This window comes from Haliotis rufescens, unplaced genomic scaffold (genome assembly GCF_023055435.1).
Source record: "Haliotis rufescens isolate VD_foot unplaced genomic scaffold, xgHalRufe1.0.p SCAF_6, whole genome shotgun sequence".
Lineage (NCBI taxonomy): Eukaryota > Metazoa > Mollusca > Gastropoda > Lepetellida > Haliotidae > Haliotis > Haliotis rufescens.
Window position 1 is genome coordinate 8,392,741 of NW_025964334.1, and position 21,424 is coordinate 8,414,164.

At 41.2% G+C, this 21,424-nt stretch overlaps 1 protein-coding gene across 1 annotated transcript; it reads left to right on the plus strand.

The window, feature by feature from the left end:
* The first annotated feature begins 4,685 nt into the window (after positions 1-4,685).
* On the plus strand, positions 4,686-21,083 carry LOC124143953. The gene is made up of 7 exons (XM_046513116.2): positions 4,686-4,816; positions 6,866-7,114; positions 8,811-9,085; positions 13,699-13,807; positions 16,219-16,387; positions 18,709-18,858; positions 20,603-21,083. The coding sequence occupies exons 1-7, from the start codon at positions 4,744-4,746 to the stop codon at positions 20,877-20,879; spliced, it is 1,302 nt and encodes a 433-aa protein (XP_046369072.2). The 5' UTR covers positions 4,686-4,743; the 3' UTR covers positions 20,880-21,083.
* Positions 21,084-21,424: the final 341 nt, after the last annotated feature.

Consider the following 21,424-nt stretch of genomic DNA (forward strand, 5'->3'; position numbering starts at 1 on the left):
TTATGTGTACAGTCAAGGAAGCTATTTAACGTATCATTATCGTGCCCAGACAAGCGTATCACTGACACGGAACAGACTGACAGTGTTATTTATAAGTGAATGGGTTAGATTTAACGCCGCTTTGAACAACATTTCAGTTATTTCTTTACGTGTATATTTATGAGGCATTGAATAATGCTGTGGTGTAACTTTTTTCGCGAACACCTGGTATCATTACTATTTGATAGTGATTCATAAACACATGCTTGTAACATATTCGGAATCGTAAAATCGGTTCTGCTTTTGGCAGTGGTTTCTTATGAAAATGGAAAGGGTTTCGTCGTTTTTATTTAGATGTAAGCACTCTTTGAGATTGACCTGCGCCAACAATAATGATAATAATCATCCTCATTATTATCATAGAAAATGAAAATAGACATTTGTATAGCACTTTATTATCCAAGTCAACGATTCAGTGTGCATTGGCTGTGTGCACTCAGCTCCATGAGGAGTATAAAACTACAGCTGTCTTTGCTCTAGTTTGCATTCACATTTCATCTCATCCTACCGGGTACCCGTTTGTTGTTGGTTTAACACGGGATGACGACACGTGCCAAGCAGAAAGTACCGTTTAACACAGGATGACGACACGTGCCAAGCAGAAAGTACCGTTTAACACAGGATGACGACACGTGCCAAGCAGAAAGTATCGTTAAACAACTTATTTTTAGTGATCTAGTTTACGTTGTCTAGGATGTGTAGCTCTATTTAGTTCACGTTGTCTAAGATGTGTAGCTCTATGGTATTTAGTTCACGTTGCCTAGGATGTGTAGCTCTAGGATATCTAGTTCACGTTGTCTAGGATGTGTAGCTCTATGGTATTTAGTTCACGTTGTCTAGGATGTGTGGGTCTAGGATATCTAGTTCACGTTGTCTAGGATATGTATCCCTATGTTATTTAGTTCACGTTGTCTAGGATATGTATCCCTATGTTATTTAGTTCACGTTGTCTAGGATGTGTAGGTCTAGGGTATCTAGTTGACGTTGTCTAGGATGTGTATCTATGGTATTTAGTTCACGTTGTCTAGGATGTGTAGCTCTAGGGTATTTAGTTCACGTTGTCTAGGATATGTAGCTCTAGGATATCTAGTTCACGTTGTCTAGGATGTGTAGCTCTATGGTATTTAGTTCACGTTGTCTAGGATGTGTGGGTCTAGGATATCTAATTCACGTTGTCTAGGATATGTAGCCCTATGGTATTTAGTTCACGTTGTCTAGGATGTGTAGGTCTAGGGTATCTAGTTGACGTTGTCTAGGATGTGTATCTATGGTATTTAGTTCACGTTGTCTAGGATGTGTATCTCTGTGTTATTTAGTTCACGTTGTCTAGGATATGTAGCTCTATGGTATTTAGTTCACGTTGCCTAGGATATGTAGCTCTATTTAGTTTACGTTGTCTAGGATGTGTAGCTCTATGGTATTTAGTTCACGTTGCCTAGGATGTATAGGTCTATGGTATTTAGTTCACGTAGTCTAGGGTGTGTAGCTCTATGGTATTTAGTTCCCGTTACTTAGGATGTGTAGCTCTATGGTATTTAGTTCACGTTGCCTAGGATATGTAGCTCTATTTAGTTTACGTTGTCTAGGATGTGTAGCTCTATGGTATTTAGTTCACGTTGCCTAGGATGTATAGGTCTATGGTATTTAGTTCACGTAATCTAAGGTGTGTAGCTCTATGGTATTTAGTTCACGTTACCTAGGATGTGTAGCTGTAGGGTATTTAGTTCAGGTTGTCTAGGATGTGTAGCTCTATGGTATTTAGTTCACGTTGTCTAGGATGTATAGGTCCAGGGTATTTAGTTCACGTAGTCTAGGATGTGTAGGTCTAGGGTATTTAGTTAACGTTGTCTAGGATGTGTAGCTCTATGGTATTTAGTTCACGTTGCCTAGGATGTGTAGTTCTATGGTATTTAGTTCACGTTGTCTAGGGTGTGTAGCTCTATGGTATTTAGTTCACGTTGTCTAGGATATGTAGCTCTATAGTATTTAGTTCACGTTGCCTAGGATATGTAGCTCTATTTAGTTTACGTTGTCTAGGATGTGTAGCTCTATGGTATTTAGTTCACGTTGTCTAGGATGTATAGATCTATGGTATTTAGTTCACGTAGTCTAGGATGTGTAGGTCTAGGGCATTTAGTTAACGTTGTCTAGGATATGTAGCCCTATGGTATTTAGTTCACGTTGTCTAGGATGTGTAGCTCTATGGTATTTAGTTCACGTTGCCTAGGATGTGTAGCTCTATGGTATTTAGTTCACGTTGTCTTGGATGTATAGATCTAGGGTATTTAGTTCACGTTGCCTAGGATGTGTAGCTCTATGGTATTTAGTTCACGTTGTCTAGGATATGTAGCTCTATGGTATTTAGTTCACGTTGTCTTGGATGTATAGGTCTAGGGTATTTAGTTCACGTTGCCTAGGATGTGTAGCTATATGGTATTTAGTTCACGTTGTCTAGGATATGTAGCTCTAGGGTATTTAGTTAACGTTGTCTAGGATGTGTATCTCTATGGTATTTAGTTCACGTTGTCTAGGATGTGTAGCTCTAGGGTATTAAGTTAACGTTGTCTAGGATATGTAGCCCTATGGTATTTAGTTCACGTTGTCTAGGATGTGTAGCTCTATGGTATTTAGTTCACGTTGCCTAGGATGTGTAGCTCTATGGTATTTAGTTCACGTTGTCTTGGATGTATAGGTCTAGGGTATTTAGTTCACGTTGCCTAGGATGTGTAGCTCTATGGTATTTAGTTCACGTTGTCTAGGATATGTAGCTCTATGGTATTTAGTTAACGTTGTCTAGGATATGTAGCTCTATTTAGTTTACGTTGTCTAGGATGTGTAGCTCTATGGTATTTAGTTCACGTTGCCTAGGATGTATAGGTCTATGGTATTTAGTTCACGTTGTCTAGGATGTGTAGGTCTATGGTATTTAGTTAACGTTGTCTAGGATGTGTATCTATGGTATTTAGTTCACGTTGTCTAGGATATGTAGCTCTATGGTATTTAGTTCACGTTGTCTAGGATGTGTAGCTCTATTAAGTTCACGTTGTCTAGAATGTGTAGCTCTATGGTATTTAGTTCACGTTGTCTAGGATATGTATCTATGGTATTTAGTTCACGTTGTCTACGATGTGTAGCTATAGGGTATTTAGTTCACGTTGTCTAGGATGTGTAGATATAGGGTATTTAATTCAGGTTGTCTAGGATTTGTAGCTATAGGGTATTTAGTTCGCGTTGTCTAGGATGTGTAGGTCTAGGGTATTTAGTTCACGTTGTCTAGGATGTGTAGGTTTAGGGGATCTAGTTCACGTTATCTAGGATGTGTGGGTCTACGGTATTTAGTTCACGTTGTCTAGAATGTGTAGTTCTACGGTATTTAGTTCACGTTGTCTTGGATGTGTAGCTATAGGGGTTTTAGATCACGTTGTCTAGGATGTGTAGTTCTACGGTATTTAGTTCATGTTGTCTAGGATGTGTTGTTCTAGGGTATTTAGTTCACGTTGTCTAGGATGTGTAGGTCTAGGTTATTTAGTTCACGTTGTCTAGGATGTGTAGCTATAGGGTATTTAGTTCACATTGTCTTGGATGTGTAGGTCTCGCATATCTAGTTCAAGTTGTGCCAAAACAATTTCAATTTGCTGTGAGCTAAGACAGGTTTGACTGAGACTGATAACAAGTGTAGAATCCCAAAAGTGTTTGACGTCTGAGACTTCGGGCTTTGCCCCATCATTAACAGACACGCAGCAATATACCTTATAAAGTGTACGGATTGGAGTAATAGTTTCGTTAACCGTAACATGGGTGCTTTTGATGTTGAAACATATGATAACAATAATCGGTTAAGGCTTTAAACTCTCTGAAGAACCACGTGTGAGCCATACTCGTGTACATAAAAGCGACTATGTCCTTTCCAGAATCATAAAAAAAAATCTCGGTTGTACCATTACCACAATATCAAAAGCATGTGTTTATGGATAACTATCAAATAGTAATGATACCAGGTGTTCACGAAAAGGTGAGCGTGGCACCCGGTGGCACCCGTCACAAACACATGCAAAGGCAAGACAAGTGTTCAACTGAATTAACATCGGAATGTATGGTCTAATTCCATTAGATATGTGTTTTGTCGCTGATGCGTTAAGTTTGGAAATGTTCTCCACGTATCCACCATAAAAATAATTGAAAGCTTTACAAAGGCTTTGCATGTTTAAACACTGGTCACACAGGTTTGGGGCAAGATTCCTGTGACGCTCTTTAAAATCTTCGTCAGCAAGATCTCGCATAACCGTTTATACTTAACTGAAAATGTACCCACATAGGTCAGTGCGTCCTTATATCTATACCGATTCCGTGTTTGATATAATCAATTATTTAAAAAAACCTTTAGTTAACTATAAACTGCAGCTAATATTTCACGTTGTGAAATAGGGTTAAATGTCATTTCTGACACATGATCTATGTCAAATCACTGCTCACATGCCAGATACATGTTTCACTTTATTGACCAGCACTGTGATAAACAGTGTCACAAATAAGTCATAAGTCAGTGTAATTGCTCAAATCGACATCCTATCACCACATAACGTCACGGGGTAGAACTACATCATGTCAACGGTGACTGGGGATTAATCTTTATTGACCCGCGTCGATAAGGCTTTGTATATATTTGGTGCTCGAGACTGTCTCGAGAACTCGAGGAAGAAGAGGATGAGGCTGAGGATGAAGGGGACGCTGCTGTTGCTGGAGCACATCCTGCTCTTGTGTCTGTGTGAAGCTACACGTGAGTTGCAGTCACATACTTGTTGAGTGAGTGAGTGAGTTGGGTTCTATGCCCCTTTTAACAATAGTCTAACAACTTGAGACTTGTTTCCTGCTCGGGTTGATAGTTGTTAGTGAAGATGCAATTACTTACTCGATATTCATAACATCAAGTAATAGTGATTTAAAGCATCAGGTGGAAATCATACCTTCAAGATTAGCGATTGAGTAGGATGTAAGGACATTTTTTTAAATAAAAAAACCCGAAGCCAGGACCACGCGTGGGTCCTGCGTCCATCCCAGTTCTTCGCCCTTTTCCCCACAGCCGACTAAAGTGAGAGGCTGGTTCTTCATCCACAACCGGCTTCACTGCCACTGAAGCTGCTTAGCTATACCTTTTAGACTCAAGACAATTGTTGTTACCGTTCACAAACTGAAAAAAGTTGGAAGTGATTTTTGGAATCTCATCGTCGTATTGAAATAAAATATATCAACACTAGTCGATAGGAGATTAAAACTCCTTAACATGCCTCGAAAGTTTAACTGTTATCGATGAAAGTTGATTTACCACTGCCAAAAATAAGGGAGCTGATGAAATGATAGTGAAGGTGTAATGATGATAAATGACTGTAATTCTAATTTCGGGAGTGTAGATCAATATCTGGTGTGTCCACCATGTTGGGCGGTACGTGCACGACACCTTGATGGTATACAGTTCATTAAGTTGCGTATGGTTTTACCTTGGTATTGCCCACCATTCCGCCTCAAGACTTTCCCCTGGGTCACGTTGGCGGGTGCTAGGTCTCTGGCTTCTCTCCCCCAGAGACCATGCAGGGGACTGAGGGGGCCAGTCGGCCAGTCCAATGTCCATATGCTTTCTCGTTGGAGATAATCGATGATGACCTTGGCACGATGAGGTCTACCATTGTCATCTTACAGTTTAAAATTGACGCCGTCAATTCTAGCGAATGAACCAACAACTGGACGCAAATTTTCGTCAACATATCGCTGGCCAGTCAAATATCCATGCACAATTACCAAATCAGTTTGCCTTTCATGTGTGATACCGCCTCAGACCATTACACTATAATGGTTAAGAATTGTTGCCCTGGCATACCGAACGCCGCTACGTCGCCAACGACGTTTTCTGCCATCGGCGAATCGATTTCAAAATTTGATTCGTCTGCAGACATGGTGTACCCCATTGGCGCACAGCCCATCCCTGGTGTTGCCTCGTCCACCCCACTCCGCCTATGGTGAGCTGTAAGGACAGGACACCTTGCTTTTTTTGGCGGAATGCATAGAGCAAACCCGAACCTTTGCCGCATATGGTAAGTTGTTAGGGTTACACCCTTCACAGGACGCAGAGTTTGCTTTCAGGTGGGCTGCATAAAGCCGGGCTTCCTGATGTTGAAAATCCTTTCCTGTTATTGTAGGAATTCTCAATGGATAACAGAAGCAGTTCTGAATATATTACGTAGTGCAATTAATGTATTGGGACGATCTTGTCAAATCGTCTTTTTTGTAGGCCTGCCACGCCCGGGCCTCATTGCAACCCCACCCTTTGGCGGTACTTGTCCCACAGTCGAGAAATTACACTTTGCCAAACATTCTGGCAGCTTGCAATATTGACTTCCCACCTCTATCGGTACCTCAATTCGACAAATTGTCTGTTCACTGAGATACTGTCTCGGATGCATTTTAAGCGTGTATTCATGGTGATTCTAAGTTCAACCTAGATAGGCGCACACACTTTGGCTTCTGTGTGCACGTGCCTGATGTGGGATGTCATTGTGATTAGTTGTTGCGTTCAGATGCAGAACCACGGGGTTGAAAATGAACACCTCAACGATAGCAACATACACATAATTAGTTCCCTGATTTTTTGGTACCACACAACCAGTACACAAAGAAAGCAGAGAAGTGTGTGTGTGTGTGTGTGTGTGTGTGTGTGTGTGTGTGTGTGTGTGTGTGTGTGTCTCTCTCTCTCTCTTTCTGTGGCCGTGTCTGTGTATGCGTGCGTCTGTCTGTGCATACAGTATTGCAAAGATACTGTTTTCATCGCATTCAGGTCCTGGTGAACGCATCGGTCAGAGTCTAAAGAAACAGCTTAAACAGGTCGTAAAGCAGCAGGCCGGACAAGGACAGGGTCAAGGTCAAGGTCAAGGTCATCTCCAAAGACCGACACGGCCAGGTCAAGGACAATGTGGGCATAACAAGTGTATTAACTTCCCTGGGTTAGTGTGTGACAGAGGCAACGGCAAATGTAATTGTCCCGGGGGCAAAGTCGGAGATGGGCGGGTACAGTGTGCTGATCCAGGTAAATATCAGCTTTGATAGCCACTAATATGGATATATTTATCATGTTATGTGGCGTCATTGGCGTCACGTTTCTTGTCTGTGACGTCATCATATATTATATGCATTGACGTTGCTATTTGTAAATTATACCTAAATGGATAGAATTATAATACAAATGTCCACATGTTATCAGAAATCGGTGGGCCACTGGAACGTGTTAGCAGCCTGCATTCCCTAAAGACGGTCTGCTGTCTGTTCTGTTGTTATGTGACGTCACTGGCGTCATGTTTCTTGTCTGTGACGTCATCATATATTTATGTTCTATGACGTTGCTATTTGCGCCCCGCATGGTTTATTCTCCCTGCAGTGTTTTATTTATAGATTGACTGTGTACTTTTTTCGGTTCATTGGAGTATGAATCGAAAAAACGATGTGCAAACTTTTGTAAAGTTTTTCGATTCATACGATTCATACGAAAGTATGTTATGTTTGTTATGTTCCGTATATTCTCACAATCCTCACGTTGATTATCTGTACCTACGCTCCCAATTCCGATTGTCATTGACATCTCTCCCACTTTAAGATGCTATCGTTCGGCCATAGCGTTTATTTACGAACAACCCATTGATGGGAAGCAACTCACTTGACACTTCCCCCCTCAAAATATATTCGTCTAATTCATCATGAAGTTGCGAGCTCATGTTCCAATCTTCAGAGACCGCCTCCGTGGTCTAGTGGTAGAGCGTCCGTTTGGAGAGCGGAAGGTCCGGGGTTCGATCCCCGGCCGCGTCATACCAAAAGACGTTAAAAGATGGTACTTGTTGTTATCCTGTCTGGCGCTCGGCATTAAGAGGCTAAAACAAGGACTGGTCGGCTCGGAGTCAGTATACTGTGTCTGAGAGGATATTCATGTTAAACTGTGGCATGGTATCTCAGTGAGCTAGCACTATAAATCGGCATCAGTCCGGACTAGTACAAACAGCCACACAAACACACACACGTGCATGCACGTCGCTATAAAAGTGCAATAATCTTGGACGCGACGTTAAACCCGATTTCACCTCACCTCACCTCGAATCTCCAGATATGACACCATGATGGAACAATGTTTTATCGTGAAATAAACCAGGCTTCGTTCTTTATTGTTCTTTGGATTTATTGCGTAGCTATCTTATATTTGTAAATTAATGACCTCCGTTATAAGCTAAATACTACAACCAAACTGTTTGTTGTCATACTCATTCTGGGATTAGCAACACACTTTTTTCATTTTAGCTATAATAACGGTAAGGTTATTTTGCAGGGGATTATCATTAATTTTGCAAAAGCCCTCGGTCTGTTCAACCATAGACCTCGGGCTTCTACAAATGATTATGCCCTGAAAAATAACGTAAACCCATATATCAATTATCTCCATTGTGAGATTCTTATACAGCCACGACACTTATGCATGTTTTTCTTGTCTTAATCATATAGGGAACACACCCGAGTGTCTTTTGATATCAAATATATCAACACGAGTTGATAAAAGTGGGAAATTCCGAGGCTTGCTGAGAGCAATAATCTTGAACGGGTCGTTAAACCCCAATTCACCAGTACAACATATTTGTATCTCAGCGAATGCAGGCGTAAGCCAGATCGGACATTGTACAATATTTTTGTTCTCTCGCTATGCTTTCTTTTCCATTTATGAGTAAGATTGTGTTTTTTAACAGCCCGTGCATGTCTCTGCACGATGTATGGCGACCCCCACGTCGTCAACTTCAAAGGCCAAAAGTTTACACTTCCGCTTCCGTGTAACCACGTGCTGGCTGATTTGGCCACGCCCCCTGCCAGGCCTAATAAGGGATGCCGAGTGTTCATCACTGGTCGGGCAAAGTACTTCGGAAGGCAAAATAATTCAGAGATTTCCTATGAAAATCAAGTGGAAATATATGTGACGACCCCGTCTGCAATTTTCACGACGTTAATCAACGAAAAAGGTTTCAACGTGAGTATAACCTACAGTCGTTCATGGCGGATACGTTTGCCCTCTTTATTGAAAGAATAATTCAATTTAAAAAGTCGCTTTCCTCACAAGTTTGAATCCCACCTTCAAGTTAGGAGATAACTAGGAGTGGAACTACATGTTGGTTTCTTATGGTGGCCGAGAGGGGACATCGCTTTCTCGCTCTATCGCTTTCTCGCTCTATCGCTTTCTCGCTCTATCGCTTTCTCGCACTATCGCTATCTCCCGGTATAGCAATATTTCCTCTTGGCCACTATTTGGGTTTCTTTACGATAGAAAGTATATACGCAAAACAACATAAATGAATTTTTAAACCTGACCTCAGTCGGGGGAGGGGTTTTAATCATAAAAGAGAGCTGAGATTTTTCAAGTCACATTACAAATTATACATATGCACAGAATGTTGAAATGTTCTCACTTTCTACTTAGACATAATTTAACAGTACAGATATGGGTGCTTTTATAACAATCCACATATTTCTGCGTAAAAAGAATTTGATTGATTTATGGCCCTATTTAGGAGTTTTATTGGATCCCCCGCCCCTAGGCCAAGTTATCAAAACAAATAGCAAATAACACCGCTCATTAGCGCTGAGTAGTACTACTTCCTAAAAAAACAATATTTCCCCCCTAAAAACCACGTTTATATCAATGTGTATTCTGTTTGCGGAGTAGATGTCACGTAGTGGAAGTCCTCACCCAAGCAATGGTAATACTACCGGGTGTCCAAATGTAATTTCTAGTTTTGGGATGACATATTGTTCTCAGTAACCGTAATGTGGAAACAGATAGTTAATTGGTTTTATATTCAAGTTGGGATTTCCGCTATTCAAAGTGTGCAGTGAGGCCGTCTTATCAACAGTCATTTCCGAGACATAAATGCAAAGTATAATTAATTAAGTCTACTCTCATTTTTTGCAGTTATAATTAACTCTAACGTTAATATTCAAGATTTACAGTACATACTATTCATAAGAAGTTAAAGAACACCCGATTCTTTCATATGACTATGGTTAATCATTAGAGAAATGCGATAGAGCGAGAAAGCGATAGAGCGAGAAAGCGAGAAAGCGATAGCGCGAGAAAGCGAGAAAGCGATAGAGTGAGAAAGCGATAGAGCGAGAAAGCGATAGAGCGAGAAAGCGATAAAGCATAGAGCGAGAAAGCGATAGAGCGATAGAGCGAGAAAGCGAGAAAGCGACATTTCCCATAATGCCGTACATTAAAACGTTTTTTGCTAAAATTTAGTGATCCATTCCTGTAATTCTCACCACTATTTTGCCTCTTATGATTAGATTTTTTAAACATCTTGTAGTAGATGAATATGTTACAAATGCACACATATTTTTCTCTCGTTTGGCTTGTATATTTTCTTGTAGTGTAGTAAATACGCAAGATTCACAGAATACAGATAGTCAATGTTCATATTTTAATTTTGTACATAATAACCCTCCCCTCCCACCTACCTCCATCAATCTTAAAGCTTATAAAAAAAGAGATCATATATTGACAAATAATTTTCAGTTTTATCAGCTACTGTTTGTACTGTTTGCAACGTCCAAAGAATTATTTTTTTCGGTCATTAGATTTGGAATTGAAGCCGAATATGTGCTCGTCCGATTTCGGGATCACAATTATGTTGCATGTTCATAATGCAAACAAAAGTTATACATGTACACAGTTATGTTTCCCTCACAAAATACAGATGGATTAGATATATATTTTTTAAGAACAACTCGTTTCTTATAATTACTTTCGATCAAACTGTCTTCGGGAATTAAATTTAATGCTATTGTGCTTGTAAAATAAAGTTTAACTTTCCCGCCAGGAGAGACTATTATAGAATAGGCTCAGACAGGAATATATATATATTCATGTAACAATTTTCTATCCATTTAAACAGTATGGTTAACAACTGTGCGTTCTGATGTGAGTTATGTAGTTATCCACTACATTTTTAAACAGACAATGAGTCGGACACACACACAAACACACACACATACATACCTAATTTTGACAAAACTATACTTAAGATATACATAAAATATTACAATGATAGCTGATTTAATATATGTTATAGATAATCATAGTAATGCATTTCATATTGTTATCAACTTTAGCTATGTGGCCACACTTATTATTATGTCTCTCAATATGTGTAGTTTACAAAAGTACACATATCAACTGTGTAACGCAGCAGCGACGGGGGCAGTGGGGTAGCCAAGTGGTTAAAGCGTTCGCTCGTCAAGCCGAAGACCCATTTCGATTCCCCACATGGGTACAATGTGTGAAGCCCATTTCTGGTGTTCCCCGTGATATTACTGGATTATTGTTAAAAGCGACGTGAAACCATTCTCACTCACTCACTCACAGCGGTGTTTATCAAATTACTATATGCAAGTTCATATATTTGTAGATTTGCACAAAACAAGAAACACAATTCAAGTTAAACATACATCAAATGTCAAAAAGAATATTTACGGATAACAGTATGACACACTGTAACATCATATACTACCGAAAACAAGTTATAGAACACCCAAAATTATAAGATTGTATTTTTGCAAAACAATCAGCCATGACTAATGAACCATAGTCTTCTTAACTTCTTTTGAAAAGTATATATTTAGATTTTAACCTGAATTATTTAGAGCGTATTGCAATGATCTGCCACATTCATACAACTGAAATGGGCCATAAGTCAATCAATTACATTTTACGCAAAAATCTGTGGATTGTTTTAAAATTAACTACGTCTGTATAGTTAAATTATGTTTTAAGTAAATAGTGAGAAAAGTTCAACATTCCCTCCCAATTGGAGCAGATATCACATGCGGCCCCTATAGAGGTCTAGAGCGGATATTGCTTAACCGCGAGAAAGCGAGATAGCGAGAAAGCGAGAAAGCGATAGAGCGATAAAGCGAGAAAGCGATAGAGCGAGAAAGCGAGAAAGCGATAGAGCGAGAAAGCGATAGAGCGAGAAAGCGATGTCCCCTCTCGGCCACCATAGTTTCTAGCTATATTGACCATGGAACCGAACATGCAACGCCAACAACATTAATATATGTGGCCACAACACAATGTGATTTAGATTTTATAATGCACGTAAATTTATTTTTTAATTCGAAACTTTTCAAACATTTTAAATTCTTTGTAAATTCTTTTCTCAGAAACTACACACCTAGAGAGTTTAAACTTAAATATATAATTTAAAGTTATTTAAACTTTATGAAGATGTGTAGGACCATAACATTACTCACAGGAAAGTGACTTTTCACAATATGTTTCTTATTAACAAATTAAAATATCTTTAAATTGTGAAAACTCAACTTCCATGGAAGGCCTGACTCTACCATCAAGTCAATATCATAAATAAATCGTTACTTAAGCCATCAAATCAAGGCTACATGTAAATGTAACAGCACTTACATGTATATTTGGAACCAAACGCATAGCGTTTCAAACATTGACGCACAATGTCACTCAGATTTGTTCACGTGTGTAAAATATATATTAAAAATCAGCAAAATGTCAACCTTTAATAATCCTTTTTTGAGAAAACACAAAACCTCGAGAGCTGAAACTTTATTACGATGTGTAGGGCTTCATTGTGACTTTTCTCATAACATGAAAATTTAAATTCTTAAAAAAAATCAGTTGCGAAAAGATACTTCGCTGTAAGGTCTGATACTTACCATCAAGTCATTTGTTTTTTTACCCGGGTTCGATCCTCGGCGTCATACCAATAGACGTTAAATGATGGTACTTGTTGTTACCCTGTCTCGCGATTGGCATTGAGGGGCTAAAACAAGGACTGGTCAGTTCGGTATACTGTGTCTGAGACAGTTGCGTCCTCTAGGCATGCTGACTATATGTTTCAGGGGTTTCCTGAGCACCATACACGTGCTCGTGGGTTCCCCAAACTGGTAAACGTCCAAGATCTGCATGACGTCCGTCTGTTCTCAAACACTAAGCTGATATGACTTAAATACTGTTCAAAGCAGCTTTAATCCCATCTTCCCGAGGCAAGTGAGTTAACTGACTATAAAAGTCCAGTTTCCACCCTTGCCGAACTAGGCTGGTATTATGGAGTTGCATTTTGGCTGGACTAACGAGTCTATGCATAGTCCAATCAAAATCGCACACCGAAATCGAAATCCGGTTCGTAAAGTGTCATGCAGATTTTGGTCGACTGCAGGATTTGCAAAGCATGTGCACCGCTAACTCGTTGTCAACAGATATTTTCTATATCTTTTCATGTTTTTAATCAAGCTGCTCACCTGATTTAATGCACTTCGCGATGTAAGACTCGTTTTATCACAATATAGATCTTGATTATCGACCAGATCGTCTTGACTGGGCGCCACCGTTTTGTTTGAAGCAAATGCAAGTGATACGAGGGGTTGAATCTGATTGGTCAATAGGAGAGGCATAGAAAGGACATAACTCGTAATAGCCACTGGTGGCGCTACGATCGAGCCCAGGAATTCCAGCCTAGTTCGGCCAGGGTGGAAACTGGACTTTTAAAGTCAGTTAACTCTCTTGCCTCGGGAAGATGCTTTAAACCAAACTCAATAACTCACAAATGGTTACAGAATCCACATTTGATTCGCCTGAGCAAAGGTGTCAAGGGAAGTGACGAGGACAAGGGAAGTGATGAGGGAGGTAGCAGCGAGGTAGACAACAAGGGCGGCAGAAAACAGGGTAAGTAAGGTTTGTTTGTTGTTTAACTCCGTATTCAGCAATATAGCAATTCTATGACAGCGGTCTGTAAATAATCGAGTCTGAACCAGACAATCCAGTGATTGATATTGTAGACAACGATCTATGCCGTCCATCCGGCCATTTGGTTTGTTTTGTTTGTTAGTTGTTTAACGCCGCACTCAGCAATATTCCAGCTATGAAGGCGGTCTGTAAATAAATCAAGTCTGGACCAGACAATCCAGTGATTGATATCATGAGCATCGACCTACGCAATTGGGATCGATGACATATATCAACCAAGTCAGCGGGCCTGACAACCCGACCCCGTTAGTCGCCTCGAACGACAAGCATAGTCGCCTTTTACGGCAAGCAAGGGTTGCTGAAGACCTATTCTACCCCGGATCTTCACGGGTCCCGACCATTTGGTCGCATCTTATAATTATGACCAGCATAGGTTGCAGGGGACCTACTTTAGCCGGGAATCATCACGGGGCAGCAAGGGGTATAAACTGGCCAAGACTAATAATTAATGATATACATTGTCATTTCCACACAACGGACAGATGGACATTTAATAATGATCATATTTATCTGAATAGATTCTACATGTTCTATAAACTGAAATAATCCATCGGCTAAACTCACTTCTATACGTCTTCACGGCCATCTTTTGGAGGGATCCGTTCGTTAAATGGATCACTGGTTAGCTCCCCTGACTGAAAGTCAAGGCAACTTACGCCATGTCCTGCTTGCATCGTCTGAAACCACTGGACCAATGAAGCAAAAACTACACATCCTTGTTTCAACCTATTATGCCATCTGAAGTTGTTCAAGAGCTTTGATTCGATTTTCAATATGGCCACCACGTCAACCATATTGAAACAAAGAGTTATGGTTCCTGCTCAGCCATTTCCCCACAGAATGTACTGTAATGTTCTTTAGTTCTCTCACTATGCACTTTTGGCAAACATCTTTTCTGTTAAAAATGCAAGAGCTAATCTTTAGCATGGGTGTATTTCGTATGATGACATATTTTGTTTAAGTCATTAGGATTGAAGTGTTTTTGCACCTTCTCGAGGCAAGGGAGGTAACTGACTGTAAAAGTCCAGTTTCCACTATTGCCGAACGAGGCTGGAATTTCAGGGCTATTCAGGGCCACCGGTGGCTATTACGAGTTATGTCCCAGCCACGTCCCTGCTATGTCCCTCCTACTGACCAATCGGATTCCACCTCTCATATCACCTGTTTTTGCTTTAAACAAAATGGTGGCGCCCAGTCAAGGCGATCGGATCGATAATCAAAATATATATTGTGATAAAACGGGTCCTACTTCGCGAAATGACGAAACTCACGTGAGCACCTTTATTTAAAACATGAAAAGATTTGCGAAATATCTGTTGACGCCCAGTTGGCGGTACAAATGCTTTGCAAATTTTGCAATCGACCGAAATCTGCACGGATGTCGATTTCGTTACGCAATTTTGATTATACTTTGCATAAGACTCGTTAGTACAGCCAAAATATAATTCAATCCTTGTTCGGCAAGGATGGTAAATGGATTTATATAGTCAGTTAACTCCCGTGCCCCGGGAAGATGGTGATTTTGTTAAATAGTCGGAAAAACTTGTATGGCTTTCGAAAAAAATATAATCTTCTTGGAAGGTATATAAGGACCAGAGTTTGAACTTTGTGTAAAGTCAATATAACTGTTGCGTGTTGCATTAATGTTGTAAAATAGTACATTCATTCTTTATTTATTCCAAGAACATTTGAATAGCAACGTTTGTTAAGTGGCTTTCTTCGTTGGCAGCTTGTCGTAAAAGGCAACAGCCGGTTTGGGTGGTCAGGCACGGTGACTTGATTGACGCGTATCATCGTATCCCAATTGCGTGGATCGTTGCTCATGATGTCAATCACTGGCTTGTCTGACCCCCCACCCCCCACCCCGGGCTGGCTACGGCACTGACCTCTCTTTAAGCCACTCGAAACAAGAACAGCGATCTGATTGGATCACAAGGGACACAACTCCCGAGTTCTACATGGGATTGCGCCACGATCGAGCCTTGTAAAGGCGACTTGAAATGGCACAGGTGGAAACTAGGATTTGATTTTGCCTTGTGGACATGTCGCCTCGGGAAGATGGGCATAGTTGCCAAGTTGAACAGTTGCTATAATTTCAGACGTTTTGGCAACTCCCCCTACCCCTTCCCCCTTCTCCTCCTAATTTTATACGTCCGTTCATGTCGTTTGTACGCGCATCAACATCACCTATTTCTCTTAAGGAGTCGATCAATTTTGATGCCAGTGATGATATGAGATAAATGTTTTTTTGACAAAATAAGACAAATAATAGTTTTTCACCGTTGGTTTTAGTAACATACAATCAATATTCTGGACTGCTTTCATTAAAGCTATACAACAGTACAAGACAGGCAGGAGGCGGCGTCGCGGGGCGTATGGTCTTCGTGTCAACACCCAGACTGACGAGGATGGATTTCACCAAGTCACTATCCCCTCCTGCCAACTGAATGTTAAATACAGGGCCCACGACGGGGCGTTCTCTCTCCAGACCCCCCTCAGGTGAGGTCCACATGTGCTTCATCTGTTGAACATTTTCTTTATTATTTTGTGAAATAAATTTCAGCATCTTTATTACATGATGATTCCGGGCGGTCGGGTAACCTAGTGGTTAAAGCGTTCGATCACTACGCCGAAGACCCGGGTTCGAATCCCTAAACGGGTACAATGTGTGCAGCCTATTTCTGGTGTCCCCGGCCGTGATATTACTGGAATATTGCTAAAAGCGGCGTAAAACCATACTCACTCACTCATCATGATTCCGTGATTTCACAACCCTGTACAATACCACATTGACAGGCGTATCAGGGGATTTTGTTTCCATGTAAATAAAATATTACTATTTATTAATTGACATAAAGAACAGTTTTTACTTTGGTGCCATGGGAAATACTTCAGTAATTTGTAGCGTAATAACAAGTCTTTTTCGGAAAATATGTAAATGACTTTATATTTGTATATAATAAATTTAGCTATCCAGACCCCCCTCAGGTAAGGTCCACATGTCATCTGTTGAACATTTTCTTTATTATATTGTACAATAAATTTCAGCATCTTTATTACATCCCGATTCCATGGACAGGCGGATCAGGGGATTTTGTTTCCATGTTAATAAAATAATACTTTTTATTAATTGACATCAAGGACAGTTTTAGTTTGGATGAAATACTAAATACTTTGTAGCGTAATAACAAATCTTTTTTCGGAAAATATGGAAATGACTTTACATCTGCATATGACCCGTGAAGATCCGGGATAGAATAGGTCTTCAGCAACCCATGCTTGTCGTAAAAGGTGACTATACTTGTCGTAAGAGGCGACAAACGGGATCGGGTGGTCAGACTCGCTGACTTGGTTGATGCATGTCATCGTATCCAATTGCATGGATTGATGCTCATGATTTCATTCATTGGATTGTCTGGTCCAGACTCGATTATTTACAGACCGCCGTCATATAGCTGGAATATTGCTGAGTGCGGCGTTAAACAAACAAACAAACAAAACATCTGCATATAATAAATTTAGCTAACAAAAAGTAATTCAAACCTTCAGAATAATTGATTTATGTAAGTTTTCTTCATTACAGAAATCGTAATTTGACCGTTTGCAAGGGTCTCTTGAAATTGGTTTCAGATTATGACTAGTTCAAGACCGAGAATGAGAATTTGCTTTTGTCGTAGGACCGACATGGAGCAAGTGATCACATATATAAATTAAGTCACTCTCAACAGCCATATTGTCCACCCAATGTACAATTTATTGCGATATCCAATGTCCCGAATAGCAACGGGGAATGGGGCGATGCTGTACACATGTTTTTTTGTTGTGCCAGGATCCGCTTTCATAGGTCCGATTCTATGATTTGCTCCACTTATGATCCTTGGTCTGTCATAACCTTCCCGTGCACCTCATCTGTGACCTTCTTCGTGACGTAATTTCCTCCTGTTTTGAACAGTTTTCCAGTTATAGCACCGCGTTTCAGATGGTTGTATGAGGAGGGGGAACGGGTGGCCCAGTCGTCTGAGGCGCTGCAATTCGCTGTGCAGAGTTGCGTCCCTTGGGCACGCCAGAAACCTATGATTGTAATGCCGCTGTGCGCAAAAAATCTGTGATTGTGGTTTGAATCCCGGTTATGTTTCTAGGTTTATCAGCACCAAACTCGTGCTCGTGGGTTTCACCGAAGTGGTTAGCGTCTGATACCTGCATCACTTCAGGCTTTCCTCCCACATTAAGCTGACACGCCGCGATATAACTGGAATACTGTTAGAAGCGGCGTTAAACCCAACTCACTCACTCATTCATTCACTGATGTGGGAGGAAAGCCCGAAGTGATGTAGGTCTTTGGCGTTTACGACTTTGGTGTGTGTCTGCATGTGTTTGTGTATACATGCGCGTGTGTGCGTGTGTACCTATGGAAGTGTCTGCGTATGTGTGTCTGTGTGTGTATACCTATGGATGTGTCTGTGTGTTGGTTGTTTGGTTTGTTTGCTGTTTAACGCCGCACTCAGGAATATTCAAGCTATATGAAGGCGATCTGTAAATGATCAAGTCTGGACCAGACAATCCAGTGATGGACATCATGAGCATCGATCCACGCAATTAGGATCGATGACATGCATCAACCAAGTCAGCGAGCCTGACCACCCGATCCCGTTATTCGCCTCTGCCGAATGTGTGCGCGTGTGTGTGCGTGTATATTTATGTGCCTGTGCGTGTGCGTGTGCGTGAACAGCTCAACACGTTTACCCCACTCAGACACAGTATACTGACTCTGAGGATGGAGAGTAAGTAGGTCATGTGACTGGTTCTATCTGTGTCTGCAGGTCAATTGAAAGGCGGGGTCTATGTGGATGGTGTGGCGGCAAATCAGACCGAGGCAGCTCCTTGTTGACCCGACAGCAAACACTTGAAGTGGTTCTAGCTTCACTGTACGCCGTCAGCCCCATCGACCACACGGACGCCAACATATACCCGTAAGTATTGTGTTTGAAACTAGGACCCAACACAGCAGCATTCGTCACCACCCGCCCCTTTCCGTGACCTGTAAGAGGACTCGTCCCCCTATCCATGAATATCATGTGCGAAAATACGACAAACCAATCCGAATGCCTTCAAGTGCTTCGGTCAAAGAATCCCCCAGGACTATTTTTTTAATTTTATACATGTCTTCCACCAAAAAATGTATTGCATCTGTATAAATACCGTAATTCCCGATGTATTTAAATAACATCTGGAATATATATGACATGGGGGAAAATATACGTGAATCATTACGCAACTTCTTTTAACTATGGCCGTTTGCGCTAAGATGGAACCCGGTCGCAAAAATGGCCACGAGAAGGGCATGGGTCGCTATTCGGCTTGTCCCGGACAAACACGAGTTGGTCACGAATGACACAGCAGAAGGACTTTATGTCTTTACCAGCACGGACCTATCATGCGTATTTTCATTTCCGAAACTACTGTAGATGCTGGAAACCTGATGTGACCTGATGTGACCTGATGTGACCACTGTAGGCTAAAGTCACAACAATACATTCGTTAGCTACATCCATAATGTGGCCCGCTCTCAGTTATGATATGGAGAATATCGATATGATATACATGAATATATTTGATTGCATTGAAGACTATTGTGATGCTATCTACATCATTATGTACGGTGGTCGATGAAAGATGGACAACTGCTGTCTTGGCACAGCTTGCATCTGTGCCACAGTTGAGGTCAACGCTCGTCCCTTTCCATGACCTGCAAGAAGACACGCCCCCCTGTCATGTGCGAAAATACGACAAACCAATCAGAATGCGCGTATGACTTGAAGTACTTCGGTCAAAGAAACCCTCCGGAATCATTTTTGATTTTACATTTGTCTTGCATATAATATACCCAAGATACATTTAAATGTCTTCAACATATAAATACATATGATGTATGGAGGAAATATACCTGCATCATTACACAACGAGTTGACAATTCTTGTAGCTATGCCCGTTTGCGCTTAGACGAAACCCAGTCGCAAAAAATGGCTACGATTTGGGCACAAGTCGCGATTCGGTTTGTCCCGGAATAACACGAGTTGGTCACGAATGCATCAATGTTGTGTGCGAAAACACGACAAACCAATCAGAATGCCCGTGGGACTATTAGTAGTTTGGTCAAAGAATCTCTACTTAATATTCTTTTATTTTAAGTATAGTTTGCCTTTAAAATATACCAGGGACTGCCTCCGTGGTCTAGTGGTAGAGCGTCCGCCCGGAGAGCGGAATGTCCGTGGTTCGATCCCCGGCCGCGGCATACCAAGAGACGTTAAAAGATGGCACTTGTAGTTACCCTGTCTGGCGCTCGGCATTAAGGGCTAAAACAAGGACTGATCGGCTCTTAGTCAGTATAGTGTGTCTGAGTGGGGTATTCATGTCAAACTGCGGCATGGTATCTCAGTGAGCTAGCACTATAAATCAGCATCAGTCCAGACTAGTACAAGCAGACACTCGCACACACACACACACACACACAATCATAGGTTTCGGGCGTGCCCAAGGGACGCAACTCTGCACAGCGAATCGCGGCGCATTAGACGACTGGGCCACCCGTGCCCCCTTATATAAGAGAGATATGTTTGTTATAGGTGCATATAAATACGCGCCGCTATAAATGATTGGCTTTGGAATTGTATACTTCATCTGTATAAAAGAAATCTTCACATGTTCCATTTCCAGATCATGTACAGCACTGACTGACACCTTCGCCTCTTGTCCACTCCAAAGACGACCACTTGCAACATCATTCTGTGGTCAAATGCTCACCAACTCGGATGTCAATCGCTGTCTGGCGGGAAAGGAGGGGAAAGAGCACGTGCAAGACGTGTTTGCCAAGTGCTACAAGCTCGTCTGCACGAAACACACAAAATGTGCGACCTACCTGGCGTTTTTCAGAGACTGTCTTTCTGAAACCCAGGCGACCGATCTCGTCAAAGACAAGCTATTCTGTAATTGAATGGATCGAATTTCATAAACGAGTTGCAGAAATTTGTCTTGAACCGTTATCCACACTGTATGGATCACGCATCTGTAAATCTGGTACTTTGCTATAGAATTGTCGTTCTCTGTAAAACTTTCAAGGTATTTTCTCTGTACTAAATATTAAGTTGACTATTGTCTGTTGTATAATATTGGAAAATTAAACTCATCTTCAAAGGTTTTAAAATGGACTGTTATTTCTCAATCTTATAAATGATCGGGTGGCCCAGTCGTCTAAGGCGCCGCGATTCGCTGTGCAGAGTTGCGTCCCTGGGCACGCCAGAAACCTATGATTGTGGGTTCCAATCCCGGTTCGCCCCGATTATGTTTCTAGGTTTGTCAGCACCATACCCGTGCTCGTGGGTTTCACCGAAGTGGTAAACGTCTGCGACCTGCATCACTTCGGGCTTTCCTCCCACATTAAGCTGACACGCCACGATATAACTGGAATACTGTTAAAAGCGGCGTTAAACCAAACTCACTCACTCACTAAAAGACATAGGGCCGTTGCTGATTAAGTGT

Bases quoted from the DNA above. Each gene is read 5' to 3' on its own strand.
- LOC124143953 (XM_046513116.2), top strand. From the start codon at position 4,744: ATGAGGCTGAGGATGAAGGGGACGCTGCTGTTGCTGGAGCACATCCTG. The intron at 4,817-6,865 runs GTGAGTTGCAGT...CATCGCATTCAG, and splicing joins GTGTCTGTGTGAAGCTACAC to GTCCTGGTGAACGCATCGGT. The intron at 18,859-20,602 runs GTAAGTATTGTG...TTCCATTTCCAG, and splicing joins ACGGACGCCAACATATACCC to ATCATGTACAGCACTGACTG.